The sequence below is a fragment of the Musa acuminata genome, chromosome BXJ2-5 (genome assembly GCF_036884655.1).
Source record: "Musa acuminata AAA Group cultivar baxijiao chromosome BXJ2-5, Cavendish_Baxijiao_AAA, whole genome shotgun sequence".
Classification (NCBI taxonomy): domain Eukaryota; kingdom Viridiplantae; phylum Streptophyta; class Magnoliopsida; order Zingiberales; family Musaceae; genus Musa; species Musa acuminata.
Window position 1 is genome coordinate 38,795,147 of NC_088342.1, and position 22,716 is coordinate 38,817,862.

The 22,716-nt window shown below is 39.5% G+C and overlaps 1 protein-coding gene across 5 annotated transcripts; it reads right to left on the minus strand.

Annotated features, from left to right (window-relative positions):
• Nucleotides 1–8,856: 8,856 nt before the first annotated feature.
• Nucleotides 8,857–14,794, minus strand: LOC135585603 (auxin response factor 18-like). 5 transcript variants are annotated; one of them, XR_010487065.1, is made up of 6 exons: nt 14,194–14,784; nt 13,983–14,026; nt 12,710–13,875; nt 10,152–11,047; nt 9,718–9,965; nt 8,857–9,633 (listed from the first exon to the last, which is right to left on the minus strand). XR_010487065.1 is itself a non-coding variant. In XM_065109326.1 (6 exons), the coding sequence occupies exons 4-6, from the start codon at nt 13,802–13,804 to the stop codon at nt 9,872–9,874; spliced, it is 2,085 nt and encodes a 694-aa protein (XP_064965398.1). In that variant the 5' UTR covers nt 13,805–13,875; nt 13,983–14,026; nt 14,194–14,520; nt 14,604–14,794; the 3' UTR covers nt 9,673–9,871. The 5 variants fall into 5 exon arrangements, 4 of the variants coding, with proteins under 4 accessions (XP_064965398.1, XP_064965399.1, XP_064965400.1 ...); XM_065109326.1 differs by lacking the exon at nt 8,857–9,633 and having other exon boundaries at nt 9,673–9,965; nt 14,194–14,520; nt 14,604–14,794; XM_065109327.1 differs by lacking the exon at nt 8,857–9,633 and having other exon boundaries at nt 9,673–9,965; nt 14,194–14,320; nt 14,604–14,793.
• Between the last annotated feature and the right edge of the window lie 7,922 nt (nt 14,795–22,716).

The window sequence follows — 22,716 nt, forward strand, 5'->3', positions numbered from 1 at the left end:
TGAGATATCTAGATGGGTGAGAGCCAGGTATTATAAAGAGCCAAGTACTTGGCAGTATTGAGTTGAGTCTATAGGAGTGCTACCATCACATATTTTGAGTGATGCACTAGTAGAGAGAGGAGTTGTAACCTCTTTTGCATCCTACATATTTGTCTTTGATAATAAGTCTTAAATATACTTTCTTTGTGATAGGAGGACACCTAAAGATGTAAATGTTGATTTCATTCCCAAAAAGTAGCTTAGGGGTCCTAAATCTTTGAGGGAGAATTGATCAGCCAATTGCTTTAAAAATGTTTGAATCTCCAAGGTATCATTGCCTGTGACAATAATATCATCTACATACACTAGAAGATATATTGTATTCCCATTTTGTTGTCGTAAGAACAAAGATGTATCAGACTTGGAGTTGATGAAACCAGTTGATATCAGAAACGATCCAAGTTCAGTATACCAAGCTCTTGGAGCCTAACGGAGTCCATAAATAGCTTTTTATAGTTTGCAGACATGTCTCGGATACTAGTGATGAACGAAGCCAAGGGGTTGCTGCATAAAGACATCTTCAGTTAAAGTCCACTGTAAAAAGGTATTATTAACGTCCAGTTAGCGTAAGTGCCAGCCCCTGGAGATGGCTAAACTTAGAATAAGCCAAATTGTTATAGGTTTAACTACGGGACTGAAAGTCTCTGTGAAGTCAACTCCATATCGTTGATGAAACCCTTTGGCAACTAAATGGGCTTTGTATCTAGCAACGAACCCGTTTGGGTTCCGCTTAATTTGAAAGACCCATTTACACTCGATGATGTTTTGTGTAGGATGAAATGACATAAGAGTCCATGTAGAGTTATGGAGTAGGGCATCATATTCTTCATACATAGCTTTACGCCAGTGTGGAGATTTTTGGGCTTGAGTGATTGTGGTAGGTTCACTGGTCTCAAGAGAGGATTGTATGAGAGCATGTAGGTCGAGAACCTGACGTGGCTTAAAGATATCACTTTATAAGCGAGTTGTCATTAGATGTTTAGGAGCTGTAGGTTGTGGTATTGGCATGGGTGGTGGAGAGGCATTAACATGGGTTGGGTTGGGCTGAGATACATCAATGGCACTAGGTAAAGAAGGTTGTTGTGTTTCTGAGGATATGACACCAGTAGTGGGTGATATTTGTGAAGAAGGAAGAGGAGAAGTAATGAAGGGAATGAGGAACTGTTGAATCGGGAGAACAAAAGAGTGTAGATCTTGAGGGAAGGGACTGGGTGGTGTGGTGAGAGGTTCGTTTGAGTGGATCAATGGTATACTTTAGTGATGTATATTTGTTGGAGTAGTTTGCATGGTAGGAGACTCATGGCTTTGAAATGGAAAGACAGACTCCACAAAAATAACATGGTAGGAGATAAAGACTTTTTGAATTTTAGGATTGTAGCGTCGAAAGACATTATGTTCAAGAGAATATCCTATGAAAATGCAAGGCTTAGATCTTGGTGTGATCTTGTGTGGTGTATAGGGACATAGCCATGGATAACATAAACAATCAAATATTCTGAGTTTGTGAAGATTAGGAGATTTGAAAAATAGTTTTTTCAATAGTGATTGATATTGGAGGACTGGAGTGAGCATACGATTAATAAGGTAGACGATAGTTTAAAAAGCTACAGATAAAAAGTGGTTGGCATAAAAGCTTGATGTAGAATAGTGAGACCAGTTTCTACGATATGTCGATGTTTGCGTTCAGTAGAGCCAACTAGTTAAGGGGTGTGTGGAGGTGACTTAAGGTGTTGGATGCCATAAGTTGAAAGGTAGGATGTGAGGGCTTTTTAAATTTGGTAGACTATTTTAATAGTAAACTGGAAGAAGTTTTCAACCAACTTTTTAAAGTTGGTAAAGATTATTGAAACTTCTAATCTATGATGGAGAGGGTATATCTATGTGTACTTAGTAAAATAGTCTATAAAAATGACATAAAATCTAAACTTATCAAAAGAGGTGACGGGAGCAGGGCAACAGTCGTCAGTATAAATAATTTCAAATGGTGTAGAACATGATATGGAAGAAGTGCTAAAAGGAAGTCTATGACTTTTATTACTAAGACAAGCATGAGTGATAATACTTATATTTTTAATAGTAGGAAGAGAATAACGAGAAAATAATTTATTTTGGATAGAGAGTGAGGGATGACCAAGACGACGATGCCACACATCAATTGGAGCTGCAACTGAAGAGTAGACAGTGGGCTGTTTTATTTGTAGAATTGACGACCATTCATAAACATTGTCTTTACTCTGGCCTTGGACCAAGGATGCCCCCGTGCTCAAATCTTTGATAAGAAAAGAGTTAGGAAAGAATTCAATTGAGGTATTATTTTGTTTGCAAAATTGAGAAAAGGAAATGAGATTTAGTTTAATGTGAGGTGCACACAAAACATCATCGAGTGTAAAAATTATGGTAGGTGAATTAAGCATTGTAGAACCAGTATGAGTAATAAGAATTCCTTTATCGTCACCGATGATGATGTCTTCATTTCTACTATAGTTGTTGTGGATGGACAAGTTTTGTAGATCAGAGGTGATGTGATGGGATGCGCTAGAGTCCACGATCCAATTTTGATCACTCGTGTTTGGAGTAGCCGTGAGATTTGCTTGAGGCCAATGTGATTGAGCAAGGAGTTTGGGTCAAGATCGACAAACCTTTGCAGAGTAATTGACTTTGTCACGTAGTTGGCACACAACTTTTTGTTGGTGGTGAGGGCACCAGGATTGCTGAGGAGTGAAGTAGCCACCTTAGGTGTTGTGATTGGAATATTGATGATGTTGAGGAGGTATGGTTTGTTTGGAGCTCATAGGTTTAGGAGATATCTTGGTCAAACTTTAGTTGACAATCTTGTTATACGGATTGCCCCTTCTCGTAGATTTTTGACTGACTTGAGCCATGATGGATGTTCCTGGTAATTTGTCTTCATGCTTTAGATATATCTCAAAGTCAGTCAATTTGTCATAGAGTTCTTCGAAAGACACTGGTGAGTTACGTGCCTGTATTGCTGTTGTCAATTCCTTGTACTCGTCACTAAGGCCATTGAGGATATGAACAGTGATTTCTTCATCACTAAGAGAATAACCTATTAAGACCAAGTTATCGATGATAACCTTTATGTTGTGTAGATAATCAGTAACATGACTTCCCTCTTGTCTAGTTGTTATGAGACTAGATAGGAGACTAAGCATGCGAGTGCATGAACTATTCGCCAGGGTGGTTTGTATAGTTGCCACCTTTGGATAATTTGAAGGGGATGAGGGTTACTGCATTGATGGAAATAAGGCTTGTATGTGGGAAAGTACTATGGTTCCCCGCGAGAACAACAACTGGAGCATTAGAGGTAGATGATGAGGATATATGGAAGTAGGTAAAAGGTTGTAGCGACGACAATGATTAAGGAAGAAGAGATGGTGGTGGTGCAGATCAATGTCACCTGAGGAAGGTTATTAGCAAACAAGGTCGTTATTGAAGGAGAAGGTTAGCTTTGTGTAAGACAGTTGCAGATCATTATGCAGCAGATCAGTAGTTAGGAATCTGGGCAGTGATGCAGTGGTGCAGCAAGTGGTGTGGAAAGGTTCCAAATGCTGCTTGTCGAGACGAAGGTGGAGCAGGACGCAGTGGCTGCCCCGATCACCGATCAAAGGTAGCGGGAGAGAACTACAAAGATTATTTGGTAACAACAGAAAGGGATAGTAGGCCTACACCAAGACAAGGTCCTCTCTAGGACCAAGATGTGATCCGGCAGGAGCATGTCCGTAGGAAGATCAAAATGTTACCATAGGATGTCGTCGGAAGCAGTGAGGACGATGTTGCCGGAGGAGAGGACAACCAGGAGCTGGTCGATGGTGCCCAACGAGAGGGTTCTGGTGACTAGGTCTATAAAGAGGGCTGTCCGATGGTCCAGTGTGCGGAAGCAGATCAAGTTTGGAGCAACGATTCAATGACGGGGCGCTGGCAGAGGTGGAAGGTGGGAGGTGAGAGGTGAGTGACTACGGTAGCTTGAGTTCGTGTACGCAGCAGCGATCCACGTGGTGTTGTGCATGGCACAACTATACGTATACGCAGAGGAGAGCACCGGACTGCCCAACGTGCAAACTATTGAGGGCACAGGCATCCCCTTGGATCTTCTCAAATCTACAAACTATTATGGCAGATCAGCGAAGACTGCCGTAGTGAGAAAGATAAGGACTGGCCGTAGAGTCTCGCTTGGGAATGTGGCTGCAGCGACGATGGTCACTAGCCGAAGGCAGAGGTTCGCACCTCTCTTTTAACTGCTCTGATACCATGATAAAGTGATAGAACGAAGAGTGAAATTGTAAAGGTAAAGAGAAAGCACATCTCAATTAGTGTCATATAATGTTTATTTATACATAGTGAAAGAGAGGATTTTTCTCAACTGACCAACGAGATTTCCTCATGCAGTTAAGGAAATCTCATCTGCTATGCAGTTGAGGAAATCTCTCTGTTATCACATAGTTCATCTGTGTAGGCTGCCCTGATTGGAACATTGTGAAAAGTTGAAGTGGAATCTAATAATTAGCAATTTGATGTGGAATCTAATAAAACAATTATTGTGTGGAATCTATAAAACAATTTGATGTCAACGTATAAACTCAACTAAGTGAATATGCAAGGAGAAGCAAAAGTAAATAAATGAACTAGTGATGGTGGAAACCTAATTATCCCTAAGCATGAACCCAAACAACCTTAGCATCTGCTTGCAAGACTCCAAAATCATCATCCTCGTGCACAATGGAAAGCTCCCCGGCCCTCCATTGTCGATCAACTGCACCTTTGTCTTGTCCTCGACTTTGCTCGTGACAAACTCCAAAAACTTTAGAATCGACTCACTAGCCTCCTCTGGCATCGCAACAAATATGGCTAATTGTGTAGCGAACGAGTGATGGGCAAGCAGGTGTAGCAGATGAGTTGGGTCCGGTGTGGTGAGCGATGCAAGAACAATGACGGTGAAGCGGGTCCGGTGCGACAACGATGAGTGGTGCAAGAGAGGCAGTCAAGCAATGCACGTGTGGTGGCAGTCGAGCGATGTTGGAGTGGTGGTCGAGCGGTGCAAGTGCGATAGTAGTTGAGCGGTGTAGGTGTGACAACAGTAAAGCAGTGCAGGTGCGACGGCGATCGAGCAGCGCAGGTGTGGTAGTAGCGAGTGTTATAGGTGCGATAATTGTTGAGCGGTGCAGGAGCGATGAAGATCAAGCGGATGTGGTGAGTAAGCAACGAGCAAGTAGGTCGGAAAGTGAAAAGGAAGAGAAATCGATTAGGGCAAGAAATATATATATATATATATATATATATATATATATATATATAATAATAATAATAATAATAATAATAATAATAATAAATAAATAATTTAAAAAATAATAAATAATATTTTTATCCTTTTCATTCATACTTTTTTTTACATGTAACAACACTTACAAATTTTTCCGTTAACGAAGTTAACGATGTAAAAAAAATTAAGATTAAATATTTCACCTTCATAAGTATAGGGACTTAGAGACTAGGATGCTGACCATAGTTAACTACATAGGATAATATATAATTACATAATATTTTGACTATAACACCAAACTCATTCTTGTCTTGTACATTGGTGTTTCCTTGAGGAGAAATAACACATCCAGACTGGTAATCTTCATTTTAAATTTTGAGCTGAAAGCCTTTATGTCGAAGAGATTCCAGTGTGCATGGCTCAATGAAATCCAAGACCTATGACACCACCTTAAAAGCATCAACTCCTCGATCGATTTGACCTTTTAACGAACACCTTAAGATGAATTTGACATGGTAGCTGCTAGGCAAACGTATCAAGCAAATAATTCTCCTTAGATCCTTCTCTCTCTCTCTCTCTCTCTCTCTCTCTCTCTCTCTCTACCTCTATATCACTCTCAATCTCTATCTCTCTATCTATCCATGATCGGGTAGTCGTGCATCCCCAACAAGCAACATCTTCTCCTGCAGCTCATGTTCATGACAAGAAAGGGATCTCTAAGAGAGGCCATGGAGTGTGGGGGACAGATGCTTTTAGGATAGGCATGGTGGGGAGTGTAGTACTGCTACTACTAGTTGTTGTTGTTGCCACTCATCTAAGCAGCCATTTAAGACTCGCTGACAGCAGAATCACAGCAGGCATCTCCACGAAGTGCTCTGCTGGATTCTGTCCTGATCCAACAACCTGAGTCGAACATCCTACCTAAATGGTGTTAGATTGGATAAGGATTATGCTTGCATGACATCCATTTCTTTTTGGTGTTGGAGATTCGAGTCACAGAAATAACCTCTTTACTTCATCGATTTCTTGTCGGTATTCAATGTTCGAGTCACAGAAATAACCTTTCTACTCACATACATACTTCGAGCGTCGGTTTAAGAGTCTGTGTCCAAGTCATGTAGGAATCTTGTTATGGTTTCTACAAGTACTTCGTTGAGGTGTGTTTGCCGTACTGTAGTTGCTTTCTCCCCTTCAGAGACCTACAAGAACGAAAGCCAAGGAAAATTAATTGCCAAACCTCCATTTATCTGAGATGTGATCCTTCATAGCATTACTTCAGAGAAATAAGAAAGAAAAAAAGATTCATGAGAATTGTTTGGTAGTCAGTAATTTCTGCTTAGCAGAAATTTGGTTTGTTTTCCACTTGATGATGGCATACTCCAGTCTTTTCTAAGAGTTGAATCTCTAATGATGAAGCTATGAATTATTTTGGCAGTCAAGCAGAATGCCTCCTTCAATCATGTCGATGAACAGAGTGGAGGAATATGTGCTCTAAAGAAAGTAAGCAGGTAGAAGAAATGCATTTGATATGTTGGTATCAAATGAGGAACATCTGCATAGTAATATCATCAGAATGCTGCTCGCTTTGCTCAATCAAATCTGCATTTCATGCATGAAATAATGACATCTAAATCACCAAACATGAGACCCACCATGGATTGTTTGCGTTTCTTGTGTGGCTTTGTAGTTCCATCCACCATGTCAACTAGCTCATCAAACTGAAAGCTCACATGGAATTAAGCAACATCAGCTTGGCATGATTGTAGTCAGAAACAAATCCCTTGGACAAATCACAAAACTGTATTGTTGGAAATTGTATCTCAGCTTAAGATCAAGACTCGATCAATCAATAGACTTGTTCTTTCTTTCTTTTTGGCTGCTGTGAGACATCATGAACATAAGCAATGATTTGGCCTTCAATGAAGCAGCAAATCAAGAATCTCTAAAGCTAAGAACTGCCATGGTTGTTGACTGATGCAAAGTAACATGTTGATCTGTAAAATTGAATCCTAAAAATGAATCTAAAAATTAGTTTCTAGCAAGTGAACTTTTCCTCTCCTTTTTCTTGCCTTTGCCACTCTATGACCAAAAATCCAGTCAACTGAGCAGATGATAAAGATGGTAACAACTCATTGTCTTATTGAACTAAGACAAGTCCATGAAGATAAAAGAGAAAAACAAAAGAAGATTGTTAGGGAGAGGAGAAAGAAGCTGTGACATTCCAAGGAAGGCACCTGTTTAAGAACAACTTCATACTTTTTTAGACACTGGTGTTGCCTTCTGTCATCCTCCATTGACTTTTATGATGTTGGCAGCTGCCAAAATGGTGGATTTATAGGGAAAGGTAAAGCAGATTCTTGCATGAGAAGGGAGGAGGGTGTTAGTAACTGTGTCATCCTCTCCCTTCTCAAACTTCTGTCGAAACAAAATACTTAGATCACGAAGGTTGTCTTTCTACATCTAGCTATGTATTCTCCTGCCACAGAGAATGCAGTGCTCGTGATTGCAATGGAAGACGAAAGAGATGGAAGTTATGGGCATGGATGCATGCTTGTCTCTTGTACTGTTAAAAAGGACGGTAAACAACGCTGGAGTCTACTGTGAATCCATGTTCTCAATGCATCACTTGTTAAGGCTGTCATGTCCAAGTCTCATAAGTCAATATGACCAACTGTTTCTGCACACATTGATGGCACAACAGTCACATGTTAGATCAAGTCTCCATCAATGGACTGTAGAGGAGAATTCTCTCTCAGTTCACCTTTTCTTTCATGTCTTGGCCTCTGATCACACTCAACCTTCTTCCCCACAGTAGAACGTTACTTTCCACACTTTCTGAAATGGTCGTCCAATCAAATGGTTCGTTCTTTTCCAGAGTCAGTTTCATACCAGAGCCTTTAGGACAAGTGAACCAGCAAGAAGAAGAACAGATGGTGGCATCTCAAGGCCCTCAGTTGATGTAGATCTTTATGTTGATTGGCAACTGGAAGCTTTGCTTGTGATTCTTCTCTTGATGAGCTGCATGTCCTTGACAATGTAGTCGTAGTATTGCAGTAAAGTCAACCTTGAGCAGATCAGAGCAAAGGCTGGGCAGTCTCGTATTGCAGCAGTAATGTATTTTTGTCAGTCTCTGTTTTGGATGGTTCTTTAGATCAAACAACATGCTATACAGCAAATGTAGAGTAGAATGATTTTATTTTAGGACCATCTTGTGTTTATCATGACCAGAGATCAACCGATAGATGCTGAATGTGTCCCAAGAATTTAGTATAATTGGATGGAGTGAAATTGATAGCTATTTTGCTGGTCACAATCTGGCTCTGGTTCTAAGCAATTTGGCACCTGATGCTATTTAGCATGATTGGTCCAATCATGTAAGATGACAAATCCTGATGTGACTTGATCCTCACAAAATAGCTTTTGTCATTTCATTTGCGGTACAGACTTAATCTCATCCATGGTGGCATGTCATCAAAGATTCAATCCTACTCTGTTTATGATGTAGAGGAAGAGAGAATGGAAAAATAGACTGGTCTCAATTAGGAGTGATGAACACCGTCATTTAATAGATCTGTGACTTATAACCATACTAATACAATAGCAGAGTCAGCAATTATGCCAGTGAAGATAAAAGATGGGTATGGAAGACCACAAACAAAGAAGGCAAAGGTGAGATGGGGCATATCTAGTTGAACCAGATGGCTCCTACATAGTTTGCTGGAACATTTCTTTCAACAAATCTCACTTTTCCAGGAGTTGAGAACTCTGTTGTTGAGACTTGCACCAATGAAACAGTTCATATTTGGAACATACTGCTTGTGTGTTTAATACTCCACTTCTCTGTCACAGAACGCAAGTGTGGTGGGACAAGGATCTACATACCTTCTTGACAAAAAAATATGATGGTTATTGAAGCATGAACTCAACTTGGATGAATGGCAGCTTCTTAAGCATTGAAAATCTTCTACTGCAGCTTCCAAGCCTCTCTTCAGTTGATTCAGGCAGTGGTGATGACTGCTAAAAACTAATGCAATGAGAAATATGCCAATTTGTCATCAATCGTCTGAATTCGTAACACCCTGGGCAGTGAGCAGCAGTAGAACCTGGATTCCAGTCTTCAGTGTTTCCAAGTTTCAAAAAATGATCCATGTGATACTGACATGGAACTGGGATAATTATAATGAGCTAATGAAATCTGCAGAATCTGCATTCTTTTCGGCAACATTATGGCCAACTAGCATTCCAGCTCAACGCCAACTATTTTGAGTTGACTAAATTTACACTAACCAAGTATAAAACTTCATGTTTTCATCTCTCTGCACAACAAAAAAAAAAAGTCATAGGCCAGCTAAAACTATAAGAACTCGTCATCAACTCTCTCAGTCAGAGAATCGACCAACCATTTTGCTAAAGTTGATAATAATTTGTCTCCAATTGAAAAGTTCATACTGGGAACTGACTTTATACAGAAAAATGGCTTTGGAATCATTGAAAAAACAGCATCCAAGAATGGCGTGCCTATGATGTGGGTACTTTGAGAAGAGGTCTGTTCAACTATACAATCGGCAAGAGACTTTCCCTACCCTGCTGAGTTGCGTTTCCTGAATCGGTTAATATAGTCAGTCTTCTGGCTGTCTTCATGAAGTTACTGCAACACAAGAAAATATGACGTAAAAAGGCTGGAGTCAGTCAGGAAGAAAATGAGTCAAAAACATTTAGGGAACTCCAAATATCATCTAAAGGACTGCTGGCATGAGTAAGTGGCATCTTGCAGTGACATGAGGAAAGGAATTTGCTTTCTGAAAATGGTGAAGACTGAAATCAAGAAGCTCACCTGAAAGGTTCATCTCCAGCGTGTTTAAGTGCACCAGCTGCATCCTTGTAAAACATATGGGTTATCATCTCTGATTTTTCAATTCCAAACATATCACCAAGCCTCTCGTATAGTTCTTCATATGAGCCAAAGACAGAGAGGTCAAGGCTATGACCAACATCCTCCGATTCCATAAATACCTTACAGTGCTCAGCCTCGATAATAAGCTCCAAAGCTCGATGATCCCTGCGATGAGCGAATGCTTCAAGAGGGCCCTTATGATTTATTGCAAATCCAGAACCATCAGAAACATTCGTTGCCTTCTCGAGATTCCCATCTGATGAGCTGGTTCCAGTAGCATCATCGAAGATCATAGTCTCAGATTTGCACAACGAAATCTGTTGTTCAGTCAGTATTGGCTGGCCAAATAGCACCAACTGTGGCAGTTTTCCGTTACATGATTTATTCAGGCCCTGAGAAGGATGACCGCTTGTAAGCAAACATGATACCTTGTCATGAATAGTGGGATTGCCAACAATAACACCCGTGGAAATCCTCGAGGGTGGAGTGGCATGATCAAGCCGGTGAAACCCAGCATGGAACAAACCCGTCTGCAGTTTATTAAGGTGGAGATCTGATAAAGATATATCAAATTGTGCATGCCTGGCTCCCTGTATGCCTGCAGCAGCGCTGTCAGAGAAGCAGCAATAGGGGCTGCCCCTTGGGACGGAGGGGGTTCCAGAGACCATTGGTACTGGAAATTGACCTTCAAATGGAGGTTGCTGGAGAACGCGTTGCTTTTTTATGGGTGGTGGGAGATGTCCAAGATTTATGGCTGGCATGTTTGAAGCCAGTTCAACTAGCCATGGGTTCACACGCTTGACATTCTGTAAGAGGTCTGGTTCATCCCATGTCACCTGTAAAACCATTTCAATGGATAATTAGCATTCTCAAATGAAAAAAACAGAAGGAAACTTGGGTAGAAAGGCATTAAGAAGAAAAAAACAAAGAGTTGTTAAACTATCATGCGATAGAGTCACTTTTGGCATGCAGATTCAATGAGCATCAATTATTTGACAGAACACGCAAGCACAACTTCAGGGTTTAAGGAAGCCATATTTGTGATAGAAGAGGGAATCAAAGTTGTCCATGTCACTACTAGGACTCATATTTTCCCTTGAATAGTCAGCAAATAGACAACCATAAAGGAATTCTATTTTCCCTTTGTTAAATGAGCAGAGATATTAATAATTCAGCAAAGTTCAAACCCATTGATTAATGAGAGTTTACAATTGTCTCTGCCAAAAAGAAATTTGCACTTCACCAGAAAGAAACTTCTAAGTTAAGATCAGTTCTTTCATAGTCAAAATTTAAAAGTATTGCTTCTCGACGTGATGTAATTCTAGGTTGTTGTGAAAAAATGCATTTCCTAATACCAATATATTGCAGATAGTGAAACTAATACAACTTTCAGGAGTATGAACTAGGATTAGTTACAGGAGTATGTAACTAATCCTGCATGCTTATTCTAACAACCATCCAGGCCTGCATCAGTGTTCACACTCATATAAGCAACATGGCCTATCGACAAGAGACAGACACTTCAAATTATAAGCACAACGTTTTCCAAAGAGAGAAGCCTTATTCTTTGACTCCAACAAAACCATAGAGTTGAAAATGAAATAAAGCAGGTCATTTTTGTATTGCTGTTAACGTCAATAATATAACATCATCATATAATAAAAATAGTAAGAGTAATGATATTATAGGACAAAATGATTGCCAAAAGCTTATACTAGTCCCTGCAATTATATACATCAAGAATTACAATCAACTGCATCACCAATGTCATATGATTCTATCCAATGGGACAATTGACCCAGCAACTTGATGAGTTGAACCATTGGTCCAAAATATCAAATCCTAATTTAATACTGTCCTAATCAAAGATTATAGATAGTCTTTTCCTACTAGGACCCTTCATTGTAGTATCCAATACTAGATCTGATATGGTTCCATTTGTCACAACACAGTCCACTGAGATAACTCAGTCATTCTTAACCCGCTGACCAAAAATACTCGAGCCAAGTTAATAGTAGTATATTCATCTGGCTCTTATAAGCTAAGTCAAGTCTTCCCACATGTGAAAGTGTCAACTTAGATAGTAAAGATCTTAATAGTTTATCACAAGATCGTAGGCTCGATTCCCACTTTCGCCACTTACCCTTTGCAAAAAAAAAATCTTCCCACATGTCCGATGTGGTAAAAGTTCATCCTGAGATGTTCCTCAAGTATTTCTTCACAACAACTTCATAACCAAAAAAAAAAAAGCCACAACAAAACACATATAAGTGAAATGATAGTGAAACTGAAGAGAAAAAAGAATAAGACATGCCAACTGTATTTTGAGTTGGATTCTGATGTATCAACATGGATGATCTCAATCGGAAAGTACTAAAGCACACATTTGATAATTGAAGTTGAAAAAAAGAAGAAAAGATAAACAAATAAACAACATAAAACCTAAAAGACTGCACATTTTGCTCACAAGAGAAATGCATGCTGAATAAAGATGATACCTGAAGAAGTCTCCATGGCGAATTAGGCCATCTTATGGGATCTGCAACCTGAACTGAAGATATAGTTCCCATGAACCAACTAATCCTTGATGAATCCTCAGTTTCAAAAGCCATCTTAAATCTCATCCCTGGATACCACTGGATCCTCAGTGCTGCTTTTACAGCTGCGGCCTTTACACAAAATTCCGGCGTACTGGCTCTAGGGTAGTACACAACCTCAAAAGGCTGCCCATTTGCTGCATGTGTTGCTGCCTCAACGACAGAGTCTGCCCTCACTTGGCCCCTTCCCCTTATACCTCGGCTGAATACAGAATGACTGTCATTACCTCTCATCAATTTGCTCTCTTCCTCCGTCAGGACGGCAGATAAGCCACCATAGCTGGACGCACCATTTCTGCCCTGGGGACTCCATGCTGATTGCGTCGCTGGGCTATCGCCAACCCCACCTCTTTTGGCACGCCGTATACCAACACAGAGGTCCCCATTCTCTGCTCTAAGGAACACGATGGAATCCCCAGCCACAAGTTTCTTCTGGTTTACAAAGTTACTCCATCCGGTGGTGAGCAGGTGTCGGCGAGGTGTCCCCCTGTATATATGTCTAAACTTCCACACCTTGCCATGTACATCCTTTGCGATTACATTCTGCACAGGAGGGTCTGCTGTGTAGTCCAACCTGGGGAAGATGGTCTCCGCACAGTAGCGAGGAACAGAAAATCCACCACCATTGTTTGCATCCGATTGGGTCAATGTCTTGGCAAAAGAAGTGGGCTTCTCATGCACATCGATTTCGTTCATCTCCGGAACCAATCCTTCATCTTCGATGTAGTCCGGGATGCCACTCCTGATGGGGGCCATCCGGATCTTGGCAAAGACCTCGTCCGTTTCCAGATCAGCCATGAACTTGACTGTGGTAACTTGGCAGAGTATGAAAGGTGGAATCCGCTGCAGATTCCCAAAGTCCACAACCCCTTGGGAATGTTCTGCATGACCCTGGGGGAAGTAGTAGACCCTGGAGTTCGTGGCCGGCATCCGAACCATCCCACCGGCACAAGCATGCCAGAGCTGGGAGTCCAGGCACTTGTCAGTGTCCTTCATCGATGATCCTTTCTTGGCTTCGTCGAACACGATCACGGGCAAGGGCAATTCTAGTTAGTCTTTCAAGAATGCTGCGAAAAGAGCCGATTTTCTGGTAAATAAAATTGGGAAAGAAAATTGCCTTCATCATCTAAAACTTTTTCCCAAGAACAGCAGAAATTTTTACGAAACCTCTCACCTTTCACGCAAGGCAATTCTTCATATCCTCCATAAGTTTCGTTCCTGAGACAAGACAACGAGGAATCAGTATAAGGAATCAAAAAGGAGACGAACGCACCATGAACCTAAAAGATTTAGACCACTTCACACAAGGCGGGATTTTGATACGGAAATGAAACAGAAAACCTAAAACTCTACACCGTGAAGAAATCTGGCGTCAGACCGCTCACCATCCTTTCGAGTACAACTGATGCGATTGGAGAACGAAGAAATTGCCGGCACAGGATAGAGCACCAAGAAATATCTTCTCCTCTCAAAGTCGGTCAAAAGCAGCAGCAAAACCCTCAAAAGTCCGACCTATATTCATTAACCGAAGTCTCTAAGAAAATCCAACCAGAAAAAGGTAAAAGAAAATAAAAATACAACTCCGTCCGATCTCAACCAATTCCCTCAACTCAAAACCCTACTACTACGGAACCCGACTGAACCAAGTTCATGTCCGTCTTTTCCACCAAAGCTATTACAATTTTCACCAAGTCTCCTCTCCCGAACCCCAACTTGCCAAAAGAAACGACAAAATTTCAGACCAATAACTCAAACGAACAAAAATCACCAGAACCTATTCGACAGAGAAACCAACCCAAGATGCAATCTTTCCGCTTCCGCTTCTCGCCCCACAGCCAAACTTGGACTCTCCTCGCCCGTATTCTTAGGCGACCGAAGGAGAGAGCCTATCCGCACTGTCGATTTCGCTCCTCCTCGGATCTCGTATATTATAATACGAGCTGAGCTTTCCTTCTCTTCAGTGGAGAAGAGAAGAGAGAGAAAAGAAAACCAATTTCGACAATTATTAGTTTATTTCTGATGTTAATATCGTCGTCGGAGTGGGTGGAAAAGAAAGGCGACGAGGATCAGGTGTTTGTAACATTTGACGCTATATCTTACAAGAGGAAGTTTCTGATCGACGCGTGTCGTGGACTCCAGCACCGATCATTTGGTCGGATAACGGAATTCTCGATGCCACGTCGTCGTCCATTCCTCGCCGATCCGAATGACTCGCAGAACCCGTGCTTCCTTCTGGGATTGCCCTCGTCATTTCACTACATTTACAACAATGCCACTGACCACCTTCTCCATGGAAACCAGTAATTTTTTTCCGCTAATATACATTCATTTACATATCATTACTGTCAATTTTAATATTGATTTCAGGTCGTCGAGTGGTGTTTGCCTGATTGAGCCCCGAGTTCAGGATCTTGACTTGGATTTGATAGGTGTCCCAAATTGGACTCTTCAGATGACTTGGACGTATTTTTCTAACCTTGACGAATGGTATGAGCTTTTGATTCGGATTCCTGTTCTCGTAAATGTTCCCATATGGGACATCACAGCAGCTTATAATTAGATCTCTTTTTCTTGAATGCAGCTTATTTGATCTTTGATTCTTGAGCAGTAATATTTTATGACAACAGGATGCATCTATATACCAATAAATGCCCAATAAAATCACAGAAAACTTCACCGTTCGTGGAAGACAGCTCTAATGGTGCACAATTATTAGTCTTTTGTCGTCGCCTAAGACCATGATGGAATGGCCATTGGAAGCTTACTGGAGCGTGGGGTGACTTGCTTCGGTCAGACTGTGGAATGACTTCGAGGATTCATCGAATGTTGCTTTCACCTTGACGTCCAACCCTGGAAGAAAAATTGCTTCCAGTTGTCGATCCATGAGGCTCATCAAAGACATGAAGGCTGTATATGTTAAATTGACAGTGAAGTGACTCGATGATGAATCAAGTGGTGACATATATGAGATTGGTCGGCAAGATGAAGTTTTGATTGCTGTTCTTAAACGTCACCATAATAAGCTTTGAAAGATCAAAGATTCACAGGACTCTGTGGATCACAAGCTACTAAACTATCATTCCTGAAAACTAAGCAGCTCTTTATGCATTATCATGGAGAACTTGGATAGACGGCACACTATATATTTCCATGGATCACCCCCTCAATGAGACAAAGACAAATCAATGAGGACGCATCGCATGCCAATCACATACAGTTCCTGGTAACTGCTGCACCATTCTCCCTGGTCACACCTGCAACCCACAAGCTAAAGCCTCCTCCCTCGGCAGTGACAGCTATTGGCACAGTCTCCCTCCATTACAGGATTGTAAGATGCAGTATAAGGTCAGCTGGACCCGGTCACAGTGTCCTTCTTGGTGAGAAGGAAGACTCATTGACAGGCTATATTGGTCATGGTGTGTGTCCGCGCTCTTAGTTAATTCTTCGATGGTTGGAGTTTGGTGCTTTGGCAAAGTTGGAAGCTGCTTCTGATACCAACTGTTCACTTGTTTCATGGCTTTATTCAAAGAAGCCCAGCTTTATGGCATGGCATGATGGAGACAGCAAGCCACAGCACCGGCTTTGACAAGAAAGACTTGTTGTCTAGCTTCAAGTTTAATGTTCACACTATGAGCTGTGTCATGGGGGCAGCTAACGACAGCTTGCCGTGTACCGCTAAGCAGATAAAGACGTGTTTGATTAGATCGAGATACGTATAGTATCTATCCATTCATCCATCCATCCATCCATCCATTTAAGAGCTGCTCCTTGCTGTGCCCACACCAAGTAAGCTTCTACAGAAGCCTAATATCTCAGCACCAGTCCAATTCAACCAATGGAGATCATTTGCAGAGCCACATATGTACTACGAGGCGACCACCGTCCGCCCTCGTGCGCCGGCCTCGCTAACGTGCGCCGGGAAGTGCTTTCTTCTCTTTATTTAATGTTCCCTTCGTTGGCTGCTTTTGACAGCTACGCGACAAAGGCGCCAGCCACGGTGAGTCAATTCTCCGACAATGGGACGCGCACCAAACGCCACGCGTCTATCAGCCAATGGAAAAGCGTCGGGTCCCGCATGGTGATGGACATTTTGTCGCCTTCCTATGGGCCACGCGGGCGCGACAAAAGACAGGTCGGTAAGTGCTGAGGACGCCCGGCTTCATCCTCCCCCTCCCTTCCTCGGTAGATATGATGACGAGAATGATGTGAAATGAGTTCAAAGCCTATCCGCTGGGGAAAACGACGAACAAAGCTCCTCCATGTCCAGCCAAGGTAGATGTTAGAAATCTGAGGAAAGAATTAGATTATTCTTCATTTAGATAGAAGAAGAAGAATGAGAAAGAAGGAAAGAATTAGATTATCCTTCCTAATAGTTCTAAGATCACACTCCATTCGCTTACAACTTTCTCCTCCGATGATGGAGGCATCAGAGTTTTAACAGATGGATGTTTCAGCAACAGTTTCTTCAACCTAATCATCTCATTCACGCAGGATTATGCTCGTCTTGCTGGTATTATCTATCCTCATTTATTCAGCCGACAGGAATCTAGCTCACCTTATCTTGACATTCCTTGTTGATGTCAAAAAACATGAGCAAGGAGATTAGGTGTGCCCGATGCTCATCTTCCTTTTCTTTTGTTAGGTAGGAAGAGGCAGCTACTTTCTTCTGTCATACCTAAACCTTGTTTCAATCAGATGAAGATAAGTGGGTATCTGCCAAAACTCCATGAAGTGACATGCCTTTGCAATTAGGTTCTCACAATGATGATAAAGAAGGTGATGATTCATGGAAGAACAAGTCACCAGCACCCAAGAATCCAAGGGAACAAAGCAGCAATGGTCGATTGTTGCAGGACAACAGATACTTCTTCTTTAGCAAGAAGACGAAAGGTACTTGCATAGAAATGTGATAAGATTCTTCCGTGATCAGTATAGACTTGTCTTCGACGGAGAAAGGAAGTGGAAGAAATATTAGGACACAAACACAGTCATGGAATATTGAATCTGAAGGTGGCTTGACCTTCATGATGAATGTGGAACAGTGTACTGCGCAGTACATCTCATCCGCCCTCTCATGTCACAAGTCAACGCATGTTACGGTCACTCGGAAATCCAAGCATCGAAATCATGTATCTCAAAGAAACTCTCGAACCTTTCCAAATCTACTAGAAAAAAAAATTTAGGAGCACTTAAAATGTTTTTCTCTGTGTCTTTTTCTCATCTGAAATCTAAAGATACAAAAATCCTAATTCACCAATGACCTGTTTGAATTTCTAATCCTAATTCTTCAAATAATTTCAATCTAGTTACAGACATTTGTCAACCCAACATTCATCAAAGGGACTCATTGTCTCTTCTCTTGATACTTCCTCTCTCTTAAAGACCCGCTAAGTGAGCCCATGGATTAAAATTATATGAGTCCTCTATATATGGTACTAAGATGAGCCAAAACTTTCTAAATCAATTTATTTTATTTGATTCTTCTAATTTGTGCTATGATTGGTCTATGATTTAGGAATTTTATGTGATGCATTAAATATAAAGCCAAAGATAATTAAAAGTTCATATATGGATATATAAACCAAGTTGATGGATGGTAATTGAGTGTCGAACTCATAAATCCAATGATAATTTGGGGGCATCCGCAACTTTTGATATGAAAATATCATGTTGTAAATGCTAGGATCAAGTCGGCACTAAGAGGGTGGGGGGGGGGGGGTAAATAAGCGCAGTGATAAAAATTACGTTAAGTCAAAAATTTTCGTACGATAAAAACTTGTATCGTAAAGATGTTAACTTGAAACACGTTTGTATGGGTGTGCAGCTAAAGCTAAAGTAATGAGGAAGTAAAGCGGTTTGCGATAAAGGTAAATAGAAAAACAGAAATGCAAACTGAGTTTATAGTGGTAGGATCGTCGTGACCCACATCCACTCTCGATTCCTCTTCCATCGAGGCCACCGACATCCACTAACGATCTTCCTTTAATGAGCGAAGATCAACTATCCCTTTACACTCTTTCTCCTTTTGCTCAATTCTTGCTATCCTATGTAGGAATAGATGAAGTATTTATAAACCCCAAGCAGCTTCAAAATTTGAGCAAAAAAGGTCTTATTCTGGGTTTCCCAAGTCTCGGAGGTACCACCGCCTGTAGCACTAACACTGGGCGATACCACCGCCCAGTCTAGCAATACCACCGCTTGACACAGTCTGGGAGACTATGTCTGAGTGGTACCACTGCTCAGTTTGGCGATACTATCGCCTGACACAGTCTTGGAGACTAAGCCTTTGGCGGTGCCACCACTTGACCCAACTTTTGGGTCTGCGAATGAGCATTTCTCTTGGCCCAAAACAGCCCCAATTCGGGCCTAGTTGGCCCCTAATTGAGTTTACCTAATTACATTCTAAACCAACTCAATTAGAACTAAAACTATTTTGATCTAAACTATTATTACAAAGCATTAACCACATATTGTCTGGCATGTCATTGATTCATCGGTGCTTTGTCCAATTCTTTGATGCATCGTCCTCTTTTGCCCAATCAGTATGTTGATCTCCGCAACTCTGATCTCCTTGGCACAATGTCCGCTCTTCTAGGCCCGATGCCCGAACTCATGACACGAAGTTTTCTACCGATACATCGACCGATCCTTTGGCTTAACGTCCAATCTTCTGACATGTTTCACTCCGGCCCAACATTGATTCTTCTTGCTTTAATTGTCTTTCCTAATCGAAGTTAGTTTCGCGTCACTCAAAACGCAGATTAGATCATAAACACATCAATTGATTTCATCATCAAAATCTAAGATTCAACAATCTCCCTCTTTTTTATGATGATAATCAATTGATGATGGAGTTAACCTTAACTCCCCCTATCAATATGCCATATTGATAGAACCTTGAATTCAAATTGAATTCAAGTCAAAGCAAATTTAATCATGAATATTTGCAACATATTATATGCATATCATTGCATTGCATGCATTATTATCATAAGTTTTGTATGCATCATCATAAATATTTCAAATCATCATGGTATTAAAATATCAAGGTATATTACATCCTACCATCCTACCATGTGTGATTCTCATGTCATCATATCTTCTCCCCCTTTGTTATCAATAAAAATGAGAAGTGTAACTATCAAATTTTAGAGATATGAAAGCTTAGCTATTTAGCAAATTTTTCATCATTTTGAAACATGTAAGCTAGTGAGTTTTTCCTTCTCTTTTAAGAAGTGCAAGCTAGCAATTTTTGCTTATTTTGTAATTTTAAAGCTAGCAAATTTAGTAAGTTTTTGAAAAAGAATGTAAAGTTTTACATCATGCAAGTTAGTGAATTTTTCATTATTTTAGAACATGCAAGCTAGAAATTTTGCTTTTCTTTGCGATGTTCAAACTAGCAAGTTTTTTTAAAAAAATATATAAATTTTACATCATGCAATCTAGCATATTTTATATCATTTTAGAATATTAAAGCTAGCATGTTTTTTTAGATGTGAAGTTTAGCAAAGTTTTTGCTTCTCTTGAGATAGCTACTTTTTGCTTCTCTTTCAATGTGCAAGCTTGCAAGTTTTGCCTTTCTTTGCTAGCTAGCAATATACTTTTCTTGAGATGACACACCGGCAATTCTTTCTCCCCTTTTGTCATAGGCAAAAGGAGGAGAATAACACAAAGGTATAAATATTCAAGTTATCATATGGAAGATATCAAGAAAAATTTAGTAATGAGATATACTTCATGAATGCAAAAAAAATCATATCATGAAATACAAGATCACGTGAATACCAAAAGACATGATTCATTTTGATAAATATTCTCTTTAATAAAATATAAGAAATCATTCAAGAATAAAAAGTGAGAGATCTTGATTCACATAAGGAAAATATCAAGTTTTAATTCCGAGAATTCAAGATTATAATTTTAATGATGCTTCTTTTTAATATATAGTAAGTAGAATCATAGGAGAACAATGAAAAATCTTGATTCATATAAAATAAATCTTAACTTATTACAATTTGATAAATATTCTCTTAAAAGAGTGAATCATACGTGCAGCAAGAAAGATGTTTCATGTTAAATATATCATAAGTCATAAATATGATAAATGATTTAGTTGGATATATCATCTCATTAGTAAAATGAGTCATATGAAAATAGATCCAAAATCATCATCAAAATCACTTTCAAGGGATTCTAAATGACATAAATAGATTTATCAATTTCTTATTGAAAAATCGATAAGATAGAGATCGAGAAATTTTTAAAATGCATTCTCTTTTTAGTTGTTTCAAATCATATGATTGATTTCATACAAGCATGTCCTTTATCTTTTATGCCAAACAAAAATATATATCATCGTTTAAAATCGAAAAAGCAACTTTCATTATGACAAAGGTCAGTAAATCATAAATCACAAAAATTATCATACATAATTTCAAAATATAAGCTCATTAAGCATGATTTTAAATCATTATTACATCATTATGCATCATTAAATCATCAAGCATGATTTCATTAAACATAAAGTATTTTTAATCAAAATCATTTTGAGTGTTGTAATAATGTATTTTTCTTTTAAAGTGAATCTAACTTTTCATGCTTAGTGCTATGAGTTAACACGCAATTGTCATGCTTAAATTTTTAATTTTTTTAAAATAAAAATTATTAAAAAAAAGAAGCATAATTTTTTAATATTTTTTATTTCTAATAACTCATGAAAAGTATCAAGTAATTTCAAAATAAGGTAAAGGAGTTCTATTTGAGTTATTTACCTCATTGTCGAGAGTCACCAAGGTATAGTTCACAACTTCGTCTTCATCGGTTTGCTTCTCATCTTCGGATGCACTCGTTTTGTCTCAAGTTGCCTTTGAGTACTTTCTTGTTATTTGACAACTTTTTTTTTTAAGTTCATTTTTATTCTTAGTTTAATATTTTATAAATTTACTTGTGAGGAGTTCTATGTCATCATCACTTGAGCTTTCGCTCGAGTGGTCTTCTTTTATTCTAAGTGCAAAATCCTTTCTGTTCTTTGGAAGGTTGTTCTCATGTTCATCAAGTTCATCATGTGTCTTGCATATTATTTCATATGTCATTAATGATCTGATAAATTTTTCAAGAGTAAGGTTGTTTAGGTCCTTTGCTTCTTGTATTGCCGTCACTTTTGGATCCCAACTTTTTGGAAGGGATCTTAGTATTTTGTTAATAAGTTCAAAATTAGAAAAATATTTATCAAGACTTTTTAAACTATTGACGACATCCGTAAAATGGGTGTACATGTCTCCAACAGTTTCGCTTGATTTCATATGAAACAACTCAAAATTATACATCAAAATATTTATCTTAGAATCTTTAACTCTACTAGTGCCTTGGTGTGTAATTTTAAAAGTGAACCAAATATCGTGCGTAGTTTCATAAATAGAAACCCACTTAAATTCATTTTTATCCAAAGTATAAAATAAAGCATTCATAGCTTTCATATTTAAAGAAAAAGTCTTCTTCTCCAAATCATTCTAATCAGTTCATTGGAAGAGAAGACTTGTGAAATCCGTTTTCAACGATATTCCATAAATAGAGGTTAAAAGAAGGCAAGAAAACTCTCATTCGAGTATTTCAATATGTGTAGTTCATCTCATTGAATATAGGAGGATGAATGATAGAGTGACCATTTTGAAATTCGAAAAGAGCCATTTCTCTTGGGTGTTAAACTAAATGAGAAAAACGTGACTCTGATACCAACTATTAGGATCGAGTCAGCACTAAGAGGGGAGGGGGGTGAATTAGTGCAACGATAAAAATTACATCGAGTCAAAAATTTTCATACAATAAAAACTCGTATTGTAAAGATGTTAACTTAAAACACGTTCGTAAGAGTGTGTAGCTAAAGTAATGAGGAAGTAAAGTAGTTTGCA